This window comes from Aulostomus chinensis, chromosome 24 (assembly GCF_037954235.1).
Source record: "Aulostomus chinensis isolate RoL2024-O1b breed Wild chromosome 24, RoL_Achi_v1.0, whole genome shotgun sequence".
NCBI lineage: Eukaryota > Metazoa > Chordata > Actinopteri > Syngnathiformes > Aulostomidae > Aulostomus > Aulostomus chinensis.
The window spans coordinates 9,592,081-9,610,771 of NC_141343.1; the positions used below are offsets into that span (position 1 = coordinate 9,592,081).

Genomic DNA, 18,691 nt, shown 5'->3' on the forward strand with positions numbered 1-18,691 from the left:
TTTAACCAGAAGCACGATACATTCTTAAACCTCTATCCGACGAAAAGAGTGGAAAAACAGCTCTTTGACCGAAAGCCTTTGGGGTGAACTTCTCCTTTAAGCACTGCAGCGAGCGGGTCGGCGAAAAATGACGATGAGACGCAGGTAATAGTGAAACTCATATCCACAACACAACCCCGCTGCTGACGTGTATGGCTTCTCTCTGTACGCATGCGTCAAGATTCCCGGCCGTCATTGCACCGCGGCCACATCCAGATGTACAGCTCCCGACTCGTCAAAATAAAAGCATTGCCGCTTTTATAGTGCTTAAAAGAAACATAGGAGACAAACTGCTGTATCGTGCTGTGGGAAAAGTATAATCACTTCAAAAGACACATTATATCTGTATGTATGTATTGCTTCGTTGCGTATTGTTCGTTCATATTTTACGTTTTAAGGTCGAATTGTTGAAATCGGAAGTACATCTTCACCTCAGTTGACACGAGTGATTGTCGTCGCGTAGCTAGAAGCGACCGGTGCACTGGCGGAGTTTGACGTGGCACTCCGTTTTCCCTGAGCGCAAGAGACAGAGAAAAAGAGGACTCTGCCCTGCTCACAGGTAAATACCGACACGGCAAGACAATATTTACCATCCCGTGCCGGTGGATTCTCCAATCGAAGGTGTTTTCTTTCCGAATTAACCGCGCCTCTTGTTCACGAGAAAACTTTATAACGTGTGTGATGAATTTAACTAGCTAGCTTTTTGAATCGGTACTGAACAAGGTGCTGTCAAACTGATTACATTCCTCTATTTAAACGCTTCGACGTTGTTGTTTTTTTTTTAATTGATTTTTTTTTTTGTTTTGATAATGTACTGCAAAGAGGGTTTTGATCGCTGGATGTGAAATTTAAGCGGAATGCTATTTTAGCCATCATAACGGTCTTCGACGTGGCATTTCTCCTAAGTGGCAGAGAGAGAACATGGCCATAATGACACTAAACCCCCTCTGTCTCTGTCTGTATACTTCTTTTAACACGAGTTTGACAGTTTTAAATGGACGAATGATGCAGCAGAAGACGTGTTTTGAAGAGGGAGCACAGCTGTCAATACACCAGGCGGAGATTTTGTTGACCTGCCGGGCCGAAGTTCGTCACTTGCCATAAAAAAAAAAAACGGTTTTAAAGTGCACGATATTCGATATGTGTGTCGCTATTTACCAACAGTCGATAGTTCCTGTAAAAAAAATAAAAATAAAAAAATTCCTCATTATCTGTCGTTGACCATGCTAATATCGTGCAAATTTGCAAGAAAAGGTTTTGTGTCGGTTTATAAAATTGCTCTTGAGTGGCAGCTAAACTGAGAGTCCCATGAAGATAATCTTCCCAAGATACACTTCTGCTTTATCTCTCAACATGCTACCTCAAACACACACACACACACACACACACTAATTATTGAACCGGTTCAAATATCAATTGTTGATGTGGTTTGTGTGGACTTTTTGCCGTATGATTTTGTGTGTGTGTGTGTGTGTGTGTGTAGACATGCTACTCCAGGATAATGTGTTTTTTCCCAGCGCTAATCTTGAATGGAGACGCTAAAGCACCGCGAATCTTTAAACCTGCGTATTTTTAACCTCACAGGTCGTCGAAACCAATTCATCTTGGCATGAGAAGACGGTAACAGCCATCTCCTCAAAATGAGTCAACAGGGTTATGTTGCCGCACCCCCCTATTCCCAGGCCCAGCCGGGGATGGGAGGCTACCAAGGTGGATTCGGTCCTGGTCCCACACAACCCCTCTATGGGCATTATGGGGGTCCGCCTCAAGCGTTCAATGCTCCGCCAACAGGTTAACCCCTTTAACTCATGTTTCCAGGATAACATGCTTGGCAGGCTGATTCCTCGGTCTGAGCTTTCCACCTGAACGTGTTCGGTGTTCACACTACGTGTAGGATGCACTGGCAATAATTGGTGTGTCTGGCTGATTAAAAAAAAAAATAAAATAAAACAACTGTGATATCTCTTACTCACCACAGGGACGATGAAATCTCCAGTTTCCTCTCCTGCCAGTATGCCTCCACCCCCAGGGCCCAGTCAGTACAATCCAAATATCCAGCAGAATGGCGCTCAACCACCGCAGAGGTGCTCTGAAGTCAACACTCATGGGTTACATTTGTGAATTGCACCTTTGTTGTACTTTTTTGATGGCTCTCTACATGAAATTGCAAAGATTTTTTCCTAATTATGTGCACAAAGAGGCTGCCGATTGCTTAAACGTCCCTGTAACGCTTCACAATTAACGACTTGAATGTCAGTGAGGATTTTGGGGCCAAAGGGGCTTTCAAGGACTTGTCACCTGAAGACCACGTTTTCCTCTCCAGGTACCCTCCTCCAGCAGCTTCGTCTGCTTATGGACAACCTCCTCAGTCTCTTTATAACAGCATGGCCTCCTCAGCCCTGCCTCCAGGCCAGCAGCTCACCAATCAAATGAGCGCGATGAACTTGGGCAACTATGGTGATTTTGCTGTACTATTTTACTCTTGGCTGTAAATTAAAAGGGGTAAGTGAACCACGATTAAGGTGCCGTGACCACTTCCTCTCTGTAGGCCCAGGTCCCATGCAGAGTCCTCCTTCCGCGACAAGTCCTGTTGCCCAGCAGCCGTTCCAGACACCCCCACCTCCAGTTATGGGTCAACCGCAGATGCCTCCAGGTCCGCAGTCGCCCCACATGTCACCACCACAGTCACCTCCATCAAGTATGTCAATGGCAGGGCCACAGATGGGTGGACCACCCATGGCAGGCATGGGTAGACCTTTCCCTGGACCACCTCCTCCAGGTGCTGGAGGGTTCCAGCAGCCTGGTCCTGGAGCTGCTGGACCACCTGGATACCCGCAGCCGCCAGGTAACTGTTTGTGGTTGTTGTGTTTGTTTGTTTGTTTGTTTTTTTACATAAAGTTGTACTAGTTAGTTAATTCGCTCAAGTTGATGAGTTTAATACTCTCACACTGCTCTGAGTTCATAAATTTCATGGCTCTGCTCACCTTCACCTGCAAACAGCCTTTGATAGCAATGCTGTCACTCCTAATGTTCAGGACAGTTTGGGGGGCATATGGCCGGACCCCAGCCAGGAATGCCAGGGATGCCCGGGGGCTTCCCTGGAGCGCCCGACTCATTATCTGGTCCACCTCAGAAGAAACTGGACCCCGACTCTATCCCCAGCATCGTGAGTAGATGTTCCATTACCCAGTGTTTTAGATTACTGACTTGAGAAATGTCTTGGAAAAAAGACACAAAAACAGCACAGGAAAATTATCATCAAACTTTTTTTTGTTAGGAGTCCATTTAAAAAAAAAAAAAATGTTGTGGATCTTACCAAAGGAATCAGATTGCGATGTATTGCGAAACATCTCATTTTTAGATCGCTGTCATTGACAATGACCAAGAGAAACGAGGAGGACAAGTCTTCAGCACAAACATCAGGGGGCAAGTCCCACCTCTGGTCACCACTGACTTCACCGCACAAGACCAAGGTAGCCAAAAAAACCATCTCTTTTAGTACTTAATGCGAGTGCTGGAACATGTGCTTGAACTGACACCATATTGAGTTTATGAATTCGTTCTCTTGCTGATGCTAGGTAATGCCAGTCCCAGGTTCATACGCTGTACCACCTACACCTTACCCTGCACCATCGACCTGGCCAAACAGTGCCAAGTACCTCTGGCTGCCATCATTAAACCCTTTGCCACTTTGCCAAAGAATGAGGTAGGTCATGGTTTTCCTGAAAACCCCGCTGCTGCCAGATCACTCACAAGACATAATTACCTCCTAAAATAAACTACAAAGAAACCTGGCTGTGAAAGTTCCATTGTGTGCTGCAACTGTTACTAGGAAATCCCAAAACAAGCCGGTGTTTTGCGCCGATGGATTTGTTTGGTGGTCGGCCAGCGTGCATCTATTACCCGAGCAATTAAATTTGGAATTATTTTAGGTCATATTTGGATTACTATTCTGATGGAAAGGTTTTCAAGGGAACAGTCATGAAGCGTAGCACATAAAGCTCAAGGATGACCTAATACAAGGTACTATCTTATGTCTCAGTACCTGATGTTCCTCTCTCCTACTGCGGCATGAAGCTGTTGGATGGAGAAGACGTTGCGCTGTCTCAAACTGAAAAAATTAAGTGAGGTTTGGATGTCACCATATAGTCACAACCACCTGTAAACTCTACGTTTGATAGATAGACGGCACTCTTGAGTAAAACTCCTTCTGTCCCACGAATGACCTCCTTTTGAATCATGTGTGGTCCAAGGATCCTGCCCTAGATATTTTTCCTCTCCGCTCTCCTGGTCCCAGGCACCAATAAGCCTTTTTAGGTAATGTTAGCTTTCCCCCTAGCTGGCTAATAAGCTAATGTCAGATCTGCTGGGACCGCTGAAGAAGAAAGGAGGTTTATACAAAAGGAATCGTGCTTTAGTGCATCGAGGTGTACTCTCAGGTTTGACTACAATCAGAAGAACGCAAAGTATGTTCCCAGGAGAGATGTGGAACCGTCTCGTGTGCTGGATGTATCTCAGGGCTGCGCGTACAGCCCGTAGGTACAGTACACGCTTGAGCTCCACCTGATGTCCGCATCCTAATAATAAACCTACAAGCTGTGGAAGAGGAGTTGACCGAAGCCAAATATTGTTCATTTATATTGTGTGGAGGCCTGCAGGGACTCGTCTATTTATAGTGCCCAGACAGTTTGTTTAATCTGCAGGTCGGCACACTCCGCTCTGTTAGCGCGCCATATAAAGCAGCTTGGTGCTAAAGCATTTACATTTAACTACAAAAAAACCAAAAACAAAACGGTCCTTCAGAGCATCGTGAAACCACTGCTGCTTTGGACAGACTGGTGCTGAAGGAGGGGTGTGAGCAGGCGCTGGCACCGACACAAGCTGTGCCACATGGAACAGAAATATCAATTCTTTTGAATATTTTTTTTTCCCAAAAATGAGTGTTTCTTGTCCTCCAAATATGTGGAAAAGCCAGTCAATGATATATTTACCTTATGGTTTCCTCATGATAATTAAGAGCGTAAGCAAAGAAGAAGAAACTTGAGCAAAACCAGGAAAAATATTACAAAATATTGGCTGATATTAATGTGCATCCCTTCGAAATTTTTGATGTTTAGCTCACTGTGGATCATCTTGACCCGGTCTGCTGAAATACAGGGCCAGATCCACCTCACCGTGAGGTTCCGTTTAGCCCGCAGCTGTCAGATGAAATGGTAATAATTACAGTCATAATGACAACAATAATAGAACATTCAAGCATTGAAAAAAAACGGTACCGCAAATCCCCGTTGATTCGATTTTCTTTTTTAATGAGGCAAACACATTTTTTAAAATTTGCAGCCCCCCCGGATTTTTTAAAATTAATTTCTCATCGTTTCATCAGACAGCAGAGTGATGCTTGGCACGCTTGGTCTGATATGACACTCGGACGTTACCAGAAGCCTAACTTCTGATGCTACCTGATATTTTAATTGTTTCTCCCGGTTCTGATCATTTCAAACCAAGTTTCCTGCGGTCTCCAGTGAAGCTCTCACAGGGGTAGCATTCATTCTTACTGGAACAGTGAAATCAGACTGAATGGTGAACAAGTGCTTTCGTTACCTGCGTAGACGCCCCTGTATGTGGTGAACCATGGCGAGACCGGTCCCATCCGCTGCAACCGGTGCAAGGCCTACATGTGTCCCTACATGCAGTTTATCGACGGCGGACGGCGCTTCCAGTGTGGTTTCTGCAACTGTGTCAATGAAGGTACGTTAGCATGCATCTCCTTGAAGAACGATCATGAACAATGACAGGGAAATATGCAATTAAACTTGTATTTATTTATTTATTTTTTTAATTTTGGTCCGATCAAAGTGCCAGTCTTCTATTTCCAACATCTTGATCACATGGGACGGCGGGTGGACTTCTATGAGAGGCCTGAGTTGTCTCTGGGATCTTTTGAGTTTGCAGCCACCCTGGACTACTGCAAGGTATGAAACAACCATAAAAATTAATAATTAACCATTAAAAAACAGATTTGTAGCCAATTGAACCATCAATACAGTGGACTCTGTCATGACTCCATCTGGCGAAACTACTTCACGAACATTTCTGAAGCAGGTTTTAGCAGAAGTCTTCCCTTATTCAGCATCAGACAGCGCTGCTAATCAACTGCTGCGGCGGGTTAGAACATCAGAGTACGTTGTCAAAGCTGAGTCACTTCCATGGCCTACTTTTGCTCTGTTTATTGAGAAGTATAAACTACATCGGCAGGCTCGCTGCGAAGCAAAAGCACGCAAGGTGAGGTTCTTGTCGTGTGTGTGTGTGTGGGGGGGGGGGGGTGTTGCTGTGGAAACAAAACTAAAACAGGTCTTTAAGAGTTCGAGGGCTAGATTTGCTGCGATGAAAACTCCAAATCAGACGATAAGTAGTAAAAAAAAAAACAAAACGAAACCCAAGAGCGGCTCTTTTGTTTCCAGGACAGTAGAACTTGGACGAACGTTTCGAATTGGAATAAAGGCATTCATCACCTTTCTCCCCACAGAACAACAAGCCTCCCAATCCTCCTGCCTACATCTTTATGATCGACGTGTCCTACAGCAACATTAAAAGTGGCCTGGTCAAGCTGATATGTGATGAACTGAAGACTCTGCTGGATAAGCTACCCAGGTATTCACAGTGCACCAAAAAAACCCAAACCAAACCCCACACTACTGCAGAGTACAGCTCCTGCTATGTTCGGTGTCTGACGATGAAAGGACTCCCCTGAAACTATTTTTTCCTCCTGGTCTGAATAATGAAGTTTTAATTTGATCACGTAAGACGGAGGGGATGATGAAGTTCACCTGGCTGCTGCTCCGAACGTAACTTGGACTTTTGCTCTCCACCTCATCAGTTCCAGCCGCCATTTGTCTGCTGCCATGACATCAGGCTTTAAACACTCGGCCGGAGTGTACTTCAGCTGGGATAAACCTCCCAGCCATGTTTCAATCTTTATCTCGTGTTTTTGTAGGCAGTCACCCTTTTTTTTTTTTTCTTCTTCTTTTTGGACGGCCTGCATTTTTTTTATATGTCAGCTCACAGTATTTGCACGTTTGAACTGAGCTCTGTTTCAGTCCATGTGTACCAATTCCAAATCTACAATTACATCTTTTTGTTGTTGTTGTTTTTGTTTTTTTGTTTTTAATCGGCGCTGTTCGATAAGAGAGAGCCAAATAAACCCACTCACTTCCCGCGGTCACAGCTGCGTATGGCCTCAAAGGGTTTGGATAGGGTTCCCCGCGTCCTTAAAAGAAAAACAGTTACTCCATTTAAATTTCTAGGATTCGAATGTTTTTAAAAAGTCCGGCATGGATTCTGTTCACTCGACCCAATGAAAGGATGGTGGACATGTTCCACACTTCTGATGCGTCCAGCGAGAGAAGAGAAGAAAATCCGCAAATCAGAAGCGGTTTAGTGGAGTTGCGGCTTGAATCCACGCTACTTTTGTTGTTGTTGTTGTTCAAATAACAACAACAAAATAGTTGTAAGGGTAGAGTTGAGCATCGTATTCCTACCTGGATCAATAAAATTCCAATCATCGACTTTCCCGGTTGTGGGAAAGGTGCTGAATTTCCTCTTTTGTGGTTGTAAAAAGGCAACGCTGAAGTCACACTGTAGTTTTCTACCCGTGTGTATCTGTGCTGAGTAAAAAACAGGCATTACTCACAGTAAAAGTACACTTTCAAAACCTAATGAACCGTTCAATTTGGCTGTAATTCTACCTCAGAGTGGATGTTCGTACTTGACTCATTCATCTAAACGTAGGCGATGTTGTGCTTAATAGCTTCCAAAAATTTTTTTTTTCCTCCGTCAAGACAACAGTCATAAACATTAAAAAAAACAAAACAAAACATTTCCAAGACTCAGAGGAAAGTTTTCACGGCCATAATTTCTCAGAAATGTCTGTTTACGCATGAAAGCTAAACCAAGAACCGCATGTTTGTACGACGCAGCATCACATGGATTAAAGCACATCTGATGACGATTTTTCACTGTCGATTTTTAACTGAACCGCGTGCCCTCCAATATTCAGGAATCTGTGACACAAACATTTGCCGGCTTTATTTTTCACAAACTTTTCCAGACCTGGACATTTTTCGAATTCCGTGATGTCCCTGTGACGTTTTCTTGACCGCATGAACCCTGTTTAGATTCCTTTCATGCGACGCTGCGATGCGATGTTGATGTAAAGTGCAGGGAATTTCTGTGTGCATGCTGCTCATGGAAGAGCGACAACTTGTCGGTGTCTGCGGGATGACAGGATGCTCGTGTCAAAACGACAGCTGGAGCAAACATTCCCAACCTCCTCGCCTTCACGTACTCCGACGCTAAACGACCGACCGAAATTTCTAACCGCATCTTCTCCCCGTCTCCCCAGAGAGGAAGGCGCCGAGAGCTCCGTGATCAAGGTGGGCTTTGTCACCTACAACAAGGTCCTCCATTTCTACAACGTGAAGAGCGCCCTGGCCCAGCCCCAGATGTTGGTGGTGTCAGACACGGCCGAGATGTTTGTCCCACTGCTGGACGGCTTCCTCGTCAACTACCAGGACTCCAGAGCGGTTATCTACAAGTAAGGATAGCTTATCTTTAATTTATGACCAGAAAAATAGAGGAAGAATTTCAACACATGACAGGACAGCGGCTGTGAGGTCACACATGGCCTCAGTCTTTTTGGAAGTGCTTCCTTGACTCCGAACTGTTACTAAAGAACAGTCTCTGGAGCACGAGAGCCATAATCCCCTTCCTTTCATTCCCAGTCTCCTGGATCAGATCCCTGACCTGTTTGCAGACACCAACGAGAGCGAAACGGTCTTCGCCCCTGTCATCCAGGCCGGCGTGGAGGCCTTCAAGGTCAGCCAAGGGTGACATCTGTCAGCATGAACTAGGAGATTGGAGCCCTCGCTTGTGGATGAAGATTAATGACTATAATGTGCTAATTACAAGCTTGGCTGGAAGTTTCCTGTTTGATTGGCAGAACGGTGATTTTCAAATTAAAAGCATTATAATGATGAAACCTAATGGAACAAAAACACACACAAGTTCCCTTGACATTTTTTTTTCTTCGGTAAAAACAAGGTGGTTGCACTCGGTCAGAATATTCCGGATAGTTTTCACATGCTCATCGTCCTTGATATGTTTGTATTTACTCTAAATTACAACAATTTTTCTCTTCGGGATGAAGTAAGACTTTTGGCACTCTGTGAAGGAAAAGTTCAAACAACTTTTAATTGGAAACAGTTGAGAGATTACAGCAGACCTTTTAAAGCATAGTTTTTTGTGGCTTTATCTTTTCTGTTCTTTAAGTTCGTCATCATTGGAGTATTTGATTTCCCTGCACAAGTCCTGCACCTCCTGACGCGTTTAATTTGGTGAGGAAACAAAGAAAGCAACATTACTCACCCCAGTAATCTGATTTTTCCTCCTTTTTTTTATTTTTTGGGGGGCTCCAGGCAGCAGAATGCAGTGGGAAGCTCTTCATCTTCCACTCCTCCATGCCCACAGCTGAGGCCCCGGGGAAACTGAAGAACAGGGACGATAAGAAGCTGGTGAACACGGAGAAAGAGAAAGTGAGTTTTACAACATTGTGGAAGTGGTTGCTGAAGTTCTGGATTTCAGAAAAATCAACCCCGACTTCCCTGTTTGTGTCCTCAGACCCTCTTCCAGCCTCAGAAAGGCGTGTACGAGCAGCTGTCTAAGGAGTGTGTGGCTCAAGGCTGCTGTGTGGATCTCTTCCTGTTCCCTAGCCAGTATGCAGACTTGGCGACCATGGCCGACGTTCCCTCACACACCGGAGGGTCTGTCTACAAGTACAACAACTTCCAGGTACACACAAGATGTCAGCGTATGACAACACAATTATCTGTCTATAAAATTATGTATCACTCCATTAAGGGTTGCGTGTGATGTCAATACTTCATCTCCCACCTACTTTTGCCCAAACTGCCATTAGACTTGGGCATCCTGTGTCAAGACTTATTTATTAGCCCCGGTACGCCTGTTATTAGCACGGGAGCTAACAGCTCCACAACACTGCCACCTGCTGGCTGGACTAAAAACATTTTAACTCCACAGATGGAGACTGACGGGGAGCATTTCCTGAGAGACCTGAGGAAAGACGTGCAGAAGAGCCTCGGATTTGATGCCATCATGCGCGTTCGCACCAGTACAGGTGAGGAATACGTCCGACACTTATTAACCCACGAGGTGCCGGAAAAAAGTTACCTGTTAATGCCGTCTCTGTCCGCCTTTAGGCTTCAGAGCCACAGACTTCTTCGGCGCCGTTCATATGAACAACACCACTGATGTCGAGATGGCGGCGGTGGATTGTGACAAGGCCTTGACTGTAGAGTTCAAGCATGATGACACGCTCAGTGAAGAGGCGGGGGCTCTCATACAGGTGGGCCTCAGTTTATTTCAGTTTGCGTCGACACATCGTATTTCCTGCAGAAAATGTTATCTGTAGTTATTTTGAGACAAAACCCCTCGCCTGATCACAAGTGACTCTGTTTCCCAGTGTGCTTTGCTGTACACCACCATCAACGGGCAGCGACGACTCCGCGTCCACAACCTCAGCCTCAACTGCAGCTCTCATCTGTCTGAGCTGTACAAGAACGTGGAGACTGACTCGCTCATCAACTTCTTCGCCAAATCGGGTAGCCTGACTGTTCCATTTCTGAACTCTTTCCATGGAATTGTATCATCTTTTAACGTTCTACTCTTCTCAGAATCCAGTGTACTGGGAATAAATACTGCGTTTCACACCAAGCACAGATGACGTCGGGGCCAGAGGACCACTGACCTTCTGCTGCCCTTCACCAAATGACCTCAGCTCATGTCTTTTTGCTAAGTTGTCGTTGTTGTTGTTACAGCTTACCGGGCCATTTTGAACCAACCAGTAAAGAACGTGAGGGAGATCCTGGTCAACCAGACGGCCCACATGCTGGCCTGCTACAGAAAAAACTGCGGCAGCCCCTCCGCCGCCAGCCAGGTCAGTGCAGCAGAGATCGCATCTAGATTGGGTAGCAGGTTACAAAGTAAATTTCACTCAGCCTTCCTCCTGCATCTCTTCGCAGTTGCTCCTGCCTGAAGCCATGAAGGTTTTCCCCGTCTACATGAACAGCTTGATGAAAACTGCTCCCTTGATCGGCAGCTCCGAGCTCTCCACAGACGACAGGGCTCATCAGCGTCTGTCAGTCATGGCCATGGGGGTGGAGGACACTCAGCTGCTTTTCTATCCACGCCTCATCCCACTGGTAAGGAACTCGCTCACACTAAAGTCGGTCAGAGGAGGGGCAAAAGGGAAGGTTTTAATCTGATTACGTTTCCTCAGCATAAAGTAGAAGTCAACAGCGAGGCCCTGCCCGGCTCGGTGCGCTGCTCCGAGGAGCGACTCGCCGACTCAGGCGTGTTCCTGCTCGAGAACGGACACTCCATGTTTCTGTGGCTGGGCCAAGCGTGCCCACCGGACCTCATCCAGAACATCTTTAACCTGCCCTCCCTCGCCCACCTGCAAGGACACATGGTGAGGGTTCAGCATGTTCACATCATCTCTGCTGAAAGGGATTGTTTCATACAACCAAAACAAATAACCCCTTCCGCTGTGCATCAGTGTGCGCTGCCAGAGCTGGACAACCCGCTGTCCAACAAGGTCCGATCCATCATCAGTGAGCTTCTTGAAAAGAGAACCAACTCCATGAAGGTAAGACATGAGCCCATGAATGGGTTGAATCCAGTGTCTCTGCGGAGGTTCGACTGAGAAGTATTTGTCAAAAAAGATGTGGATCTGTCATGTTGGGTGTTAAAAAAGATCATATTATGATGTGATATTTTTGGATAAATGATTAAAAAGGCCTAAACGAACTTGCCGATGGGAAGTCTGTAGTCCCACCAAAGTACAACAGTGGAGTTTTTTCCTGTGACACATTAAAGAACTCCTTTGTTGAGATTCTAGAAAGCGTCTGTATCTGCCTCCCTCTAGTGGAGCCGGTAAGTTACTACAGCTGCGGTGGACTAAAGAGTCAGGGGAGTTCATGTTCAAGGCCCAGTAGTGTTACAGACTTTTTTTTTGACTCCTCCCAGCTCCAGATTGTGAGGCAGAAGGACAAACCCGAGATTTTGTTCCGGCAGTTCCTGGTGGAGGACAAAGGCCTGCACGGCGGAGCTTCGTACTTGGACTTCCTTTGCTACGTTCACCGCGAGGTCAGGCAGCTGCTCACTTAACCTCCGATGTTCGGCGCCGGCGTTCCCTCTCGTGTCTGTGTCGAGGAGGAACGCGGCACTATACGGACCACGTTCAGATCTCACAGCGTCAGTCTCAGTTGGCTCCGCTCGATTCTTTGTATTTCGGCTGCATGCTGGAAGGACAGTCCACTGACAGAAGAGGAAAGCTGGAACCAGGAAGAGCCTTTTGAGATTTAACCACGTGAGCCCAAAAGCTGCCTTTGCAACATGCCTCACCCACACCTCCTCCCTCAAAATGTAAACCATTTATCATCCTCACTGTGTGCAATGACCCTGAAAATGATCTGGTTTGTTGTTGCGAGTCTGTTCCTACAAGTCAAACAATGACCAACTCGCGTGTCCCGATGTAAAAACCTCTAAATCTTCTTCTGCGGGCCCAAATCGGTCCTAAAAAGGGTGTCAAAAGGGTGGTTATTTCGTACGCCAGTTTGAGAGACCAGCAGAGCAATCAGAAGCAGGTCACCAGCGTGTACACGTCGGATTTGTGCAATATATCAAATTATTGGAACTGTACAATAACATCAGTCGACTTTACGTAAACCCTTCCCCCACCCGTTTCAGTAAAACCTCACGTTTATGTGCTCAACGGTCTTTACACAGTTTGAGCTCGTCGTATATGGAGGTCATTGCTTCTGTGTAAACCATGTCCTGCGGTTGCTTAATATTTTATGATCATTCCTGTTTACATGTGGCCTATAAATGTCTTTGTACGTGGTACACAACTAGTTTTGTCAAAATGTTACCATCTGCCTTAATTTGATATTCGTGGTCCTCGAGGTCTGCCTTTGATTTCAATCTATCTGGTTTGTATGCAAACTTATCTCAGGTAATTTGACTACCTTACAATTTTAAGTTGGAACCAAGGAATGAATGGAACTGGAAAGACGGACGGTTGACTTTTGGAGTTGTGGAATCGCGTGGGTTTGATGTGCCATGTACATTTCATTCCAAAATGTAAAACAAACCTTTGTCTAATTAAATCTTTGACAAAAACAACTGTAGCTCTCTTGAATTGAACTTAAAAAAAAGCACAAAAAAAAACCCCTCGGTATCCCACAGAAAACACATGCTTTCATCATGTTTATGAAAAAATAAGACGGGTCTCCTCGTAGGTTCCTGGTTCGATCCCTCAGTTCTCCCGGAGGCTGTCAGAGTAACCTTGAGCAAGACTTGGAACCTTTAAACGCGCCTCACGCCGAGGCCGTCACCGCCCTCGGCGTGTGAATGCAAGAATCAATTTCAAGTACACGACAAAGGAGCTGCGCATTCACTCGCAGGATGTGAAGTTTGTTCGGGGCGTGTTAACCTTTTGGTGCCACCAGGAGGCGGCAGTTGACTGCATTTCACTCGTGAGGATTCCAAACGGTGGGGGATAAATTGTTGCATGCATATTCATACATAAATACAGCTTCTGGATATATGTTGCTCCTGACAATGATAATACCTCATAATTTACCATTCTTACGCACGAGGGACATGACCCAGGAATGTGAATGTCAGAATTAACAAGACGAACGTGGAGCGTACAGAGGAAGAATGTTACTTTGTGATCAACTTTATTCTATTATAGCACATTTAAGTGCCACGTGTAGCCTCCTGCCTATCGTGTGCGTCAAGCAATTTAACACAAATGGATTTTTTTTTGAGGCATATTTTATTTTTCCTATCAACATAGAAGACGTTTCATTTACATAAATGCACAAATGCTTCGTTATGTTACGAGTCTCTATATAAACTGAAATATCCTGTCTTTATGTCAAGAGGAGGGTTGTTTTCCTCGTTTAACGCTGTTACTTTGTCATCAACGTTTTTGAGATAAAAAAAAAAATTCACAATCACAACTTCTTTTTTTTTCCAATCATCACACAAAGAGAAATGGAGAGAAGGGCAGGTTTTTCTTGGCGAGACGATGAGTACAATTCATACTTTAATCACCAGTAACTGGTGTTTTTACCCCCCCCCCCCCCCCAGTTAAACAGTTAAATCAGGTATTACTTTGTTTCCAAGACAAAAATAAAAGCTAAGGGGAAGTGAAAAAAAGCAACACACCATAAAGACTCACATGCGCCACGTCCTCGCACTTCTCTCAGCGATCCAGTCCTTTCCAAAGAGGGAAGAGAGGACGTTCCGTGAGTGAGACCTCCAACCCAGCAGGCCTCCAGTTTGCACACACATGAAACCAATCAAAGCTTTAACGTTCAAGGGCTTGAGCTCGGCGAGCAGACGGGCAGTCGTCGAACGCACACCGCTTCTTTTTGAAAAGTCCATTATATTATAGGAACAAATCTAAAGACCTGAAATTCACCAGAAAGCGAATTTTCATTTAATACTGTACAACTGACAAGCTTTTGTACAATGAGCATAATACCATATAAATAAGAACAAACCCTCTAAACAGTGCTTTAAAAAGAAAAACATACCGATAGACTGTTTACAAGGGAATATACAGACATGGTTAAATGAAGGACACTGAAAGCAGCATTCACCTCATGACAAAGTTGTCTAACGTTATACTAAATATAGCTACCTGTGTGCTTCTGTTGACAAACCATCGAGGTTATGGTCCGATTGACATCAATACAATCCTTGTCTCATTCTAGTTGGCAAGTAAACAAGAAGTTGAAAAGTTTCTCATCTATCGCTTCGTCTATATCGTATATACAAATGCTTTATTTCTTGAAATGCTTCCTTCAAAGGGCAAAAAGACGGACCAAGCGGTTCGCTAAGAGATGAACACTCTGGAATCGAAAGCCGTTGCGCTCCCGAGTGCGAATGTCAATTGAAATATTTTGTAAAAAGTCACAGTGATTTCACATGGCAGTAAATAAAACAAGTCATTTTCATCTATTGGACACCCACAGACGAATGTTTTCACTTCGATTTATTGTTTAGCATGAATTTCCAATTTTTTTTTTGGGGGGGGGGGGTGGCCTGAAAGGCGACTAATTCCAGAGTGTTCACGCCGTATTGCCTACTCCTACTTGTCACCCACTGTGATGGACAATATTAGATTTATGGTTAAAGGTCTGCATAGCACACTGTACACAGTATGAGTCCAAGTTAAGTTCCAAGAAGCCGACGGTTCTCCTCCCGGGTTCCGCCCGAAAGTTAAAGAACGTTTTCAAAGAGGTGCATTGATCGCATGATGTTTTCATCCTGCCGACAACCAGAAACAAAGGTAATGAGAAACAGAGAGGAGCAACGGGAGGAAGCCAGATGTGTCGCCAGCTCACATTTTGGCAGCAGTCGATGAACTCATCTATGGTTACCACTCCATCTTTGTTCTTGTCCATTTTCTGTTGCGGGACAGACAGAATGGGGAGAAACATAAGACTCCAGCAATCCCCCCCCCCCCCAACACAATTTCAAACGGTTGCTTTTTGTGCCGTGTAGATAAGGATTTGGACGGCTCTTGACACTCTTTCGTGGTTGGTGTTGCGAAGCGTAAGCGGCAGATGCGTTCTTTCAATGTAGATTAAATGTTCTGCAACAGTTTTTATTAAGAAGACCTAATATGTGAAAAAGCATCGGAAAATGTTTGTGTGAACCCCTTGAACCCACCACTTGCATATTCAGAAATGTGTTATTTGCTCAAAATAGAAGGATTTTTGATTAAAAAAAAAACCTCATCTTGGGCTCACAAAGATGTTCTTTTATCCCTCCAGAATGAAGAAAAATCCAGCCACGCATGTTTAGCCTGAAGCTAACAGAGACTGGTGGCTAGTAACTGCAAAACTATCCAAAAATTCCTGTTCACAAACTCTCGCGTGCATCAACTGTTATCATCCACTTCTGTTTTTTTTGTTTTTGTTGTTTTTTTCTCCAGCCCTATGCTGAGGAATTCACAAACGCTTCAGTTTGAGAGAGAGAAACTAAACCAAAACATCCCCATCAGCGCTCGCCAACAGTAGCACTGGCCGGCGCATTCATTTGAAGCTCTAACCGAAGTGTTGAAGGACTGCTGAGCGTACGCCTGGATAAAGAGAGCAGATGACCATTACCAGATCACGCCAGATGATGTGCGTGATGGTTTGCGGACGGACGTTTTTGTGTCGTTCGTCGTCTGTCACCATTAGCTCCGGTTACGAGGCTGGACCTGATTGCGTTCGTTCACGAAGAGGTCACGCCGGACGGTAAAACGTGAGGGAGATGCAACACCCCTGTCACTGTAACGGTGTGAAGATGGGGTCACGCTCTTGCCTGAAAAAATACTTCTACATGCTGACGAGGCGTCTCCTCTTTGAGGACAGGATATGTGCATTTCCCCATCATGTCGTAGATGGCCTTCATGATGTCTAGCATCTCCTAGAAAACACAGAATCACCATTAATAGCATTTGTTTACTCAAATGAAACAGACCTCGCGTTGCCGGTAAGTTTCGTTCTGGATTAAGACGCTTCGTGTGATGCGGGTGGCTGGAACTACAACAGTGGGAAATGTCAGAGGAACACTTTTTTTTTTTAACTACTTTGTGCTGCAAAGTCTTTATTAAAAATGCTCACAAGAAGGTTTGATACACAAAGTAACAAGGAAACTGTAACGTCTGGCTGGAGACCCAAAGAAGCTGTCTGACTGCTAATTAGCTTAGCACAATTACTGGTAGTGGATGGGAACTGTTAGCATACCTCTGTCAAAAGCCATCAAGATAGGGTTCAGGACCTCGGACCTTCGACCAGAAGCAATCCTCATCCCGTCTGACCAAGTCGGCCATGGTAACAGCAGCAGTTACTCTTCTTGTCATCAACAACTTAGCTTTTTGTTGGGTTATTTTCTGAGTGAAATAAGCTAACACTTCCCATTGACTGCCATTCATTGTGTGTAGCTAACGAGCGGTCGGCCGATCTCTGCTCCCCACTGCCCACCGAAAGGAAAAGAAGGGGATCCGTCTTCTTCTCTGGCTCTCGGGAGGACTGAAAGTTTACTTGGCAAAAAGTTGGCATGGTCTTTCAAAGCCACTTGCTGGTCAGCAGATTCCCACCGTCTCTGTTGTTGTTTCTGAATTCCAATTTGCCGATGTTAGCTTAGCAGAAATAGTTTAGCAACATGCAAACAGGCAAAACATCGACAACAGATCCCAAAGTCTGGCAATGAAAATAAAACCATCGTGTGTGTGTGTGTGTGTGTGTGTGTGTATGAACCACTTTTTGTTTAAGAGACACACCTCTTTAGTGATGTATCCGTCTTTATTTATATCATAGAGGTTGAAAGCCCAGTTGAGTTTTTCTTGGATGGTGCCTCGCAGAAGGATGGAAAGGCCCATGACAAAATCCTGTAATGAAAAGAAGATTAATTACAGTTTGAAATAGAATAAATATTTAATTAAAAAAACAAAAACAAAAAAAAAGAAGTTCACCAATTACATCAAAACAACAATATCCTCATTAAATGTTTGCAGCGTTTCAGGCCGATTTCATATTTCAGGTATTAAGAAGCAAATGAAACGGAAAGTGCGCCAACGCTATGAATCAAACACCTCATTATTCAAATTATTAGCCGACTCCTAATCTGCGTGGAGCCTCGGGGGGGTTCCCTGTACTTTTTAAGCAGAATGGACCACACATTAACCAGAGATGCATTGGTTTGGAGTAATGGCAGCTTTTCTGTCCTACTAAGCAAATATATGCCCTTCATAAATATTAATCACATGATAGAATCTCAATTAAACTTGCGCAAACTAAATTTAAATTACTCAGGTTGCATAATCCTCAAGTGTAATGACTTATTGGCATGCACAAGGAGGTCTGGGGGTGGGGGTGGGGGTGGGGGTTTGAGAATTTCAAGTTTGATGTGGAAGTTTCAGTGTTGGTTTTAAGTATTTGGAAACTCCCAACCGGCACACAAAGTACACTCGCTCTGGATATGAGTTTCTCTTAAGAGGCTTTCATTCTCCAGCGCTGTAGGAATATCGACACAGAGCCAAACTGATCAACCGGGTTTGATCGAGGGATTGACAGCAGAGTGTCTGAAGCTGTCAATCAATCCTTTCACGAGGGGAACGCACTGTCATGATGAGTCTTCCTCTTACCTCGAAACTCACGGAGCCGTTGTGATCTGTGTCAAATGCATTGAACAGAAAATGTGCATACGTTGAAGCGTCTGTGGAGAGAGGCGGGAAAAAAAAGAAAGCCCATGCAAATAAAATGTTAAAATATATCAAATAGTCTGCGGTGAGAGCAGTTCCAGCTGCAGTATCACAGCGGTAAATGACAGACAGGGTCAGAACAAGATTTAGCCGCTTTTCCGGATGACATCAAAGACAATAAAACAGAGGGAAAGCAGCTTTTGTTGTTTCTTCAGCGGTGCGCCGCCATATTTACCGGTTTGCCTCTCCTCTCACTTCACAGGTAAATCAAAGCGTCCTAAAGTTTTCTCTTTTGTTGCTCGGGTA

The 18,691-nt window shown here is 44.8% G+C and overlaps 2 protein-coding genes across 8 annotated transcripts in view; one reads left to right on the forward strand and one right to left on the reverse strand.

The window, feature by feature from the left end:
• The first annotated feature begins 455 nt into the window (after positions 1–455).
• Positions 456–14,161, forward strand: sec24d (SEC24 homolog D, COPII coat complex component). 2 transcript variants are annotated; one of them, XM_086197587.1, is made up of 24 exons: positions 456–591; positions 1,617–1,830; positions 2,018–2,123; positions 2,363–2,496; positions 2,588–2,884; positions 3,075–3,205; positions 3,401–3,512; positions 3,618–3,745; positions 5,649–5,787; positions 5,896–6,011; positions 6,142–6,321; positions 6,566–6,690; positions 8,441–8,632; positions 8,820–8,913; positions 9,513–9,629; positions 9,715–9,885; positions 10,135–10,231; positions 10,314–10,459; positions 10,577–10,715; positions 10,932–11,050; positions 11,136–11,315; positions 11,393–11,584; positions 11,672–11,761; positions 12,142–14,161. In XM_086197587.1, exons 2-24 carry the CDS (start codon positions 1,680–1,682, stop codon positions 12,280–12,282), a joined length of 3,297 nt encoding a protein of 1,098 aa, XP_086053713.1. In that variant the 5' UTR covers positions 456–591; positions 1,617–1,679; the 3' UTR covers positions 12,283–14,161. The 2 variants fall into 2 exon arrangements, with proteins under 2 accessions (XP_086053713.1, XP_086053714.1); XM_086197588.1 differs by lacking the exon at positions 6,142–6,321.
• kcnip4a (potassium voltage-gated channel interacting protein 4a) overlaps positions 13,940–18,691 on the reverse strand; it is a 139,847-nt gene continuing 135,095 nt past the window's right edge. For all 6 annotated transcript variants that reach the window (XM_086197590.1, XM_086197593.1, XM_086197591.1 and 3 more), the window contains 5 exons: positions 18,329–18,399; positions 17,465–17,572; positions 16,504–16,608; positions 15,537–15,599; positions 13,940–15,459 (listed from right to left, as the gene is read on the reverse strand). In XM_086197590.1, the coding sequence (XP_086053716.1) occupies positions 15,412–15,459; positions 15,537–15,599; positions 16,504–16,608; positions 17,465–17,572; positions 18,329–18,399 (395 nt within the window). In that variant the 3' untranslated portion in view covers positions 13,940–15,411. The remainder of the gene's footprint in view (positions 15,460–15,536; positions 15,600–16,503; positions 16,609–17,464; positions 17,573–18,328; positions 18,400–18,691) is intronic.

What these genes read in the sequence shown, in the direction of transcription:
- sec24d (XM_086197587.1), top strand. Translation starts at nt 1,680, where the DNA reads ATGAGTCAACAGGGTTATGTTGCCGCACCCCCCTATTCCCAGGCCCAG. An exon ending in CTGCAACTGTGTCAATGAAG is followed by an intron (nt 5,788 to 5,895) that starts GTACGTTAGCAT and finishes GTCCGATCAAAG; the next exon opens with TGCCAGTCTTCTATTTCCAA. An exon ending in CTGCTGGATAAGCTACCCAG is followed by an intron (nt 6,691 to 8,440) that starts GTATTCACAGTG and finishes CCGTCTCCCCAG; the next exon opens with AGAGGAAGGCGCCGAGAGCT.